At 34.5% G+C, this 7731-nt stretch overlaps 1 protein-coding gene across 1 annotated transcript; it reads left to right on the forward strand.

Annotated features, from left to right (window-relative positions):
- Positions 1–856: 856 nt before the first annotated feature.
- Positions 857–1680, forward strand: LOC107950301 (17.5 kDa class I heat shock protein). The gene has a single exon (XM_016885115.2). The coding sequence runs from the start codon at positions 1061–1063 to the stop codon at positions 1538–1540; it is 480 nt and encodes a 159-aa protein (XP_016740604.2). The 5' UTR covers positions 857–1060; the 3' UTR covers positions 1541–1680.
- Positions 1681–7731: the final 6051 nt, after the last annotated feature.

Below are 7731 nucleotides of genomic sequence, written 5' to 3' on the forward strand. Positions count from 1 at the left end.
TGGTCCCTCTATTAGAAGGACCTAATCAAATTAGTCCTTTTATATTAAATGGATCAATTCATTTCTTATAATATTAAAAAGAATTAAATAATGTCAAATTGGAATAGAGTTAATATTTACTATTAAAAAAGTTTCAATTACCGTTGAATGAAGTTAATATTTATTTAAGTTTTTATGATTCTGTAAATAAAATCTTTTCTTAAGAATTGAACTGCAATTGAAAAAATAAATTTCAAGACATTTTTTATATGATAAATGTTAATCCTGTTACAGTTTGAACTTATTTGATTCTTTTTAATATTATAAAAACTAAATTGATTCATTTAATAATAAAAAGAATAATTTAATTCATTCTGACCTCTTAAATACATTAACCTAAAGTAGTGACATCCAAGGTTGAACCTAAAGTTAATGAAAATTTGTTTATAAATCAATTAATGAATAATTTCTTCAATAAATAAATTTTTATACAATTATTTACTTTTAGTACATTTTTAAGTAAATGTAAAATAATGATTTAAATAATGTTAATTCTCAAACCAACCATATCCTCTCAATCTTTAAAAGTGAATAATATTACTTAAATTTATTCGAACTCATATTTTTTAAGGTGTTACAACAACAATACCAACCAAGCTAAAATTTAATAATGATCAATTCAATTGATGATTAAATTATCAATTCTCAGCTCAACAATAATTAAGTAAAAATTAAAAAATAATAAAAATTATCGACCTATCCAATTGTCAGTCATTTGGTACTACTATTCAATGTTTCAAGCTACCTACTCTAAGCCCGGAAATAGGTCTACAAGAGAGACTACTTTAACCCAAAATGGCCGGTTTAAATTTGGGCCAACTCTATCCGCAAAACCCATAAAGGAATCTGGAATTTTCTAGCATTTTCATGTTCTGCAGTCTAAACTTTGCGATGCAAATTTCTAGAAATTACTAGACAAGTTCTTTCCTCCTTATATATATATAACCTAATCTTTGTTTATCCTTGACATAACGAAATTCAGCAATTTTCTCAGCATACGATCACTTGCTTTCGCTTAAAAATGGCAATGATTCCTACCATCTTTGGCGACAACAGGCGCAGCAGCGTTTTCGACCCGTTTTCGTTGGACTTGTGGGATCCCTTTAAGGAGTTCGATTTCCCAACAGTCACATCGTTTCCTTCACTTTCCCGAGAAAACTCCGCTTTCGTCAACACGCGCGTGGACTGGAAGGAGACACCGGAGGCACACGTGTTCAAGGCGGACCTCCCGGGGATGGAGAAAGAGGAGGTGAAGGTGGAGATCGAAGACGATAGGGTTCTCCAAATCAGCGGAGAGAGGCACGTGGAGAAGGAAGACAGGAACGACACGTGGCATCGAGTGGAGCGGAGCAGCGGGAAGTTCTCGCGGAGGTTCAGGTTGCCGGAGAATGTGAGAATGGGCGACGTGAAGGCTTCCATGGAAAATGGGGTTCTTACTATCACTGTTCCTAAAGTTGAGATGAAGAAACCTGAGATCAAATCCGTTGAAATCTCTGGTTAATTGTGAAAAACGTGTTTTTGAAATCTGTGGTTTCGTTTGTTATTTTTACTTTTTGATTGATGTCTCTGTCCCTTTTGTTTGGAACAAGGTTTGATTATGTAAATCATTAATTTTAATGTCTGAGACTCTTGGTTTTTAAATTTTGTTTAGTGTTATTGTGTGAGTTAAAACATCATTGGTCCATCAGTTGAGGAGGCTATTTTTTTACTTCTTCGAGACAAGAATTCAACAGAACCTTCATACTACTGATTCCCAAAAAGCTTCATGGTGAAACAGCAAAGGATTTTAGACCCATCAATGATAGAGTCATTACAAAGATCATTGTCAATACATTAAAACCGATTATGACACATGAATAAAGCTTATGACATGCTCAGTTGGGGTTCATTAAAGAGGTATACAAAGCTACAAGCTTGTCGGGATAAGTGGGTAAGTTTGATTCTTACGAGTCTTAGTTTTGTCTAGTTAATGGGGATTATTGTGGCCAGGAGAGGCATTAGACAAGGAGATCCTTCTATGTCATAATGTACTCGTGCGTGTTGGAAAGGGCAGAGGAAGGAGAACAGGTTCATGTCATTAAGATTAGCAGAGATAGAGTTCCTATATCGCATTTATTTTTTGCTGAGGATAGTTTTATCTTCTTCCAAGCGAATTTAGAAGAATGCCAACATGTTAAAAGAATCTCGGATCAGTTCTATCCATTTTCTGGCGAGATTATTAACATGGATAAATCAGAATTTGTGGTGAGCAGAAATTGTCATACTAGATTCATGAGAATGTTTTATCTGGCATAAGACTGAATTCTTCCGATACAGAACAAACTTCAAGGATGGAAGAAAAATCTGTTGTCTGCTGGTGGGTAACAATATGCCGATTTGTCACTTATCATGCTCCAAAGCCCTCGATAGATTGACAAAATAACTAGAGATTTCTTTTGGAATACTTGTCATGACTCTAGGAAATTGCATATGAAAAATTAGGAAAATGAAGATGATGAATCAGGCTCTGCTTGCGAGTCAAGCTTGGCGAATTTTCAAAGAGTCTAGCTGGCTGGTACAAAATACAATCTTAAAGAAATATTGCAAAAGGAGTCATTTTGAACCTGCGAATTCTTGGATTTGGAAAAGCCTTTTGTTCGGTAGGTATTTGTGTAATCAAGGGCTTGATTGGTAGATATGGAGTGGTGACCAGATTCTTATATTGGATGATTCACTCCTTCTAAGAAATGCTTAGACAAGAAGAGAAGAATCTGATTTGGTTGGGTTGAGAGAGTTAATGAATCTTATCACACGACTTTGGCATGACTCACTACTGACAATGTTGTCAATAATGATTTTGCAATGGCCCTATTCATTTGGAAATTCACTACTGAAGGGGAATATTCAGTTAGTTCAGGGTGTCAATAGAGGCTCACGTATAAAGTGATTTCATTTCTTGGGAAAATTTGTATAAGCTGCTTGCTTACTAAAGAGGAATTAGGAAAAAGGACTGATACCATTTGTGATTTTTGTAAAAATCAAACTGAGAATGCTAATCATTTGTTTCTCTCTTGCCCTTTAGCTAGAGCTGTTTGGTTAGGGTCGAATATTGGTTTGAAGGAGATTTCATTCTCCAAAATGGTTGTTCGCAAAGGGAAGTCGATAATTAGGGATAATGTCACGTGGAGCTCGAAAGATGACCTAGAGATGGTGAGCATTCTATGGAGCATCTGGTTTCACCAGAATGGCTGTTGCTTTAAGAGTAACAAACCAAAGCCAATGCAAGTGTTGAGTAAAGCTAAGAATTGTCTGTTTGCGTTTGAATCTAATGTGGAGCAAAAAGATTTGTCTTTTACTTCCAGGATAAGATCGTTTAAGTTGGATTAATATGGGGGAAAGAAACGGGGCAGGAAGTTGTTATGGGTTCTTCTGCATGAAGAAAGGGAATGTTGTTACTGGTATTGCTTTCGTGCTAGCAAGAGCGGATGATACTTCAGTAGTACTATGTGTTTTAATGGTTCCCAACAGACAAAACTATTTCTGCTAAGGGAGACGTTGATCCATGCAAATAATGGTGGTCTCATAGTGACGGTTCCAAATGACAAATACAAGATATTTTAAAGAAGGAAAAAGAAAGAGCTAACTGGAGAGTGGAGACTTCAACCACTGATTAAAAATGTAAAACATTTGGGCAACACAAGCATGTCAGGGGGTCGCAATAGACTCAACAACTATTGGAATAGAGAGGTTGATAGATGGGAATCAGTCCCTGCAAATTTCAGAATGAATTTTCGTTTTCCTCGTTAGATACTTATCGCTTCCTAATTTTTAAAAATATGCTGAGAAAAGACTTATTTGAAAAAATAGGCTGTTTTTTTTAAAAAAAAACCCTAATTAAACTAATTACTTAAAAGTCTCGTACACTAATTCTATTATTCCTAAAATTTCCTAACCTAGATTTATCTTTTAAATTGCTCTTGCTGGTTTGACCCCAGCTTTGTACTAAACTATACTGAGTTGCCCAACCTAATAAAATCTTAATAGTTCCTAAAAAGTTTCAAGAAAGACCTTAAAAGATTCTTCCAAATCCGTCATGCTAGCAATCCAAAAAGCGTTGACCATGGAACCGCATTCATTAGTCTTCATCCTAAATTCTTTAAATTTGTGTTAATCCATTCGGAGCTGGTTCCTAAGAAGAATTGTGCTCGGTAGTTCCCTTGTACAAAGTAATGCCAAATTTCTTTAGCGACTGGACAGTCCCTAAAGACATGCAAAATATCTTCTGTTTCATAGTGGTAAACTGGGCATGACGTATTTTGTCCAATGCCCCTCCGTACATGTTCTAGGTTAGTAAGCAGTCTATGCTTGTAAGTTAGCCACAAAAAAAATCAAACGCGATGTGGTCTTTGACATTTCCAAACAGCTCTCCGCCTATCATCTTGTGTGTTCCACGTGTCTTTCATCATTATTTGATACGCGCTTTTAACCGAAAATCGTCCATTTGTTGTGTGTGCCCAGAAAATATCGTTAGGACCTGCTAGTGGTTGTGGGGGAGGAATGCTTGCGATTCTTTTGACAATATATTCCGACAACCTTTCCCTAAAAGCTTCCAAGTTCCATGCTCCATCTATTGTTACCATTTCTTTAAGGAAACAGTACATAAGTGGCCTACCCAGAGGGAATACATATGTTTTAAGTGGCCCTATTTTGGCACCCATGGATCCACCCAGTAGTTAACCGTGGTTCTGGTCCTGACTGACCAACACAAATTTTCTTTTAATAAGGGCCATAATTTTGCAATCTCTTTTCAAATAGCTAAACTATTCCTTCGCATGATACTTTTGGGAATTGTTTCTCTCATCCCATATTTTGTGCGTAAAACATTGACCCAAAAAGCCAAATCTTTTGAGACAAGATTAAACCCTAACTTAAGTAAAAAAGAAGCATTCTGATCTTCTATGTGCTAAAGACCTAGACCCAGACCCAGACATTATGAAGTTCTCTGCTTTACTTTGATTTGTGTACCGTGCTTTGTATGATCTCTATTTGAATTAGTTATACATTGAGCCTTGTAGCTCACCCCTTTTGTTTTGTCTTTATCTGTTCTGGTAACACTCTGACTTAGTACCGGAAGGCGTGTGGGAGCTCGGATCATTTTCACACTTAATGTAATTATGTGGTTTTCGTAATTGTTGTTTTGAGCTTTTGGGTCTGTAATCTGGTATTCCGTTTTTGAATCTCATTTTGGGTTTGTTAATTCAATGGTAAATAACGTTTTCAAGCATGGAACCGCAAAATCACTTAAGTCGACAAAATGAATTCGATTTTCAAATCAAGACTTCGGAAAAGGTTTTTCCACTGCAAATCGAGCAATATTTTGAGTGTTTCAAAATACTTTTTGGAATCAGTTTTTCAACAAGTTGATGTAACCCTCTGGTTCTAACTTCTAGGTTAGATTGGCGTGTTACACCAAAATATCTTTATATATAATATTAGTTTAAATACATGTGAGAATAAAATTGATATTAATAATTGCTCTAATAGAATTATACTTAAAAAAATTATTAGTATTTTAAAAAATAAAAATTCATATCCTATTTTGATAAAATATAAAAGAATTGAAATTTATGACATATCAAATTGGTTCGGAGTTGAATGTAGCTTTGATTTTTTTTTTGAACATTAAGTTAATTGTAGGTTTTCATCATATCTACTCTTTTTGATACAATACCTAGAATTACCCATAGCCCCTCCCAACCCTTAAATAAGAGGATAATGCGCTTCAGCGCACTCGAACCTATGTTCTCCTACACTATCAACAATACCGATGCCAATCGAGTTAAGATTCAATCCGCACAGCTTTGATTTTTTTAGTTGAGTTCAAACGTATAAATTAATATTACTTTGGTTATGTATGAAGTTGGGTTGGAGGAAAAAACTGGCCGCACGTTGTCATCTCTAATATTATAGTTTAAAGGCTTAATGATAAATTTAGCTACTAACGTTTGCATGTTTTGTCAAAATGACCCAAATTGTATTTATGAGCCTTTTTTGGCCATCAACCTTTGTTCTTTTTTCAATCCACTTTTTCTATTCTAATAGATTTAATGAATAAATTCAAGGTTTTAAATTTTCTTTTCTTTCAAAAGGTTTTAATCTTTCATACGTTTATTTACTGAGAAATTTTTCTACTGAGTTAATTTTTTTAGATAATTACGAGTTATTTTTTAATTTAATGTATTATTTATTTATTTTATTATTTTCCACATGTAATTATTGTACAAACCCAAAATTTGCCCAGCCCATATACAAATAATAAAACCAAATTTAAACTAAGGGTCTGTTTGATTGCCAGTAAAATATTTTCCGTAAAATGATTTCGGGAAAATATTTTACTTTTCTGTAAAATGATTTACTGGAAAATATTTTCTGGTGTTTGATTGAATCTGTGTAAAATATTTTCGACTGTTTGGCAGATTTCCTGGAAATATTTTTCGAAAAAATTGTTTTTACATATATTGATATATATTAATAAATTTTTATATTTTAAATTATTTTTACATATATTGCAATGATTTATTTATAATAATACTCAATTATTAAGCTACAATATTAATCGTTATAAATTGAAAAAAATTAATATCAAATAAATTATTTGTAATTGTGTTAAAAAAACAAGTATTGAATAATTAAAAAAACAAGTTACTGGAAAATCGATAAACAGAAGCAATTTTCTACCGGAAATGAAGGAAGGAATGAAGGAGGCAATAGAGAGGAGAGCACGGAAAATGTCTTACGGAAATTGAAAGGGTAAGATTTTCCCTAAAATGTAACCCATTTCCCCTTGTTTTGGAGTTCATTTTCCAAATGGAAAATGTTTTCCATCAATCAAACGCTGGAAAAGTTGGAAATAATTTTCCGGAAAATCAATTCCTTCAATCAAACAGATCCTAAAACCAAAATAAATGAAACAGGCCCAAATTGCCAAACCCAAAAACAAGCCCAACAACTTAAAAGCTAACCCTAGCCCAAAACAAAAGAAAAACAAAACCCTAGGCAGCAGCCAAGCCTCAGCCACCGCACCCCAACGGCAGCCTCTGCGCGCGCTGCCTTCCCCGCACGTGCCGCCACGTTCGTACCTGTAAAAAGACTAGGAGAGTCCAACAACAACACAAACAGTGTAAAAGTAGAGAAAATAGGAAATTTCGGGCTATAAAAAGGCCCCGAATTTATGTATTTTAACACACACGAATGAATCAAAAGAGATTGGAAAGAAATCAGTTCAAATATTGGGCATTCTCAAAGGTGGTTATTTTATTTTGTCGGCTTATTTATTATTTATTGTTTCTTTTCTTTTCTTTTCTTTTAAAACGAAAAGTGAAAATAAAAAAAATAAGAATCATACCTTTTTGAGGAGGAGGTGTCGATTCCGATGAAAATCGGTGTTTTTAGAATCCGGGAGTCGAAAAACAAAAAAAATGGGTTTTTAATTTTTCGGCCACTGGTTCGGCGCCAGAGCCATGGCCGGATCTTGGGGAGAGGGAGAAATTTTTGAGAATTTTTTTGGTTTTTTTAAAAAAAATGAAGGAGAAGTGGGGATTTTAAATTTTTTTGGGTACTTATAGCTTACGAAAAACGGCGCCGTTTTGGGCCAAAGGGTAAGCACAGAAACGGCGTCGTTTTATTAATGGCCCGTCTGACCTGACCCAATTT

This window comes from Gossypium hirsutum, chromosome D03, assembly GCF_007990345.1.
Source record: "Gossypium hirsutum isolate 1008001.06 chromosome D03, Gossypium_hirsutum_v2.1, whole genome shotgun sequence".
NCBI classification, from domain to species: Eukaryota; Viridiplantae; Streptophyta; class Magnoliopsida; order Malvales; family Malvaceae; genus Gossypium; species Gossypium hirsutum.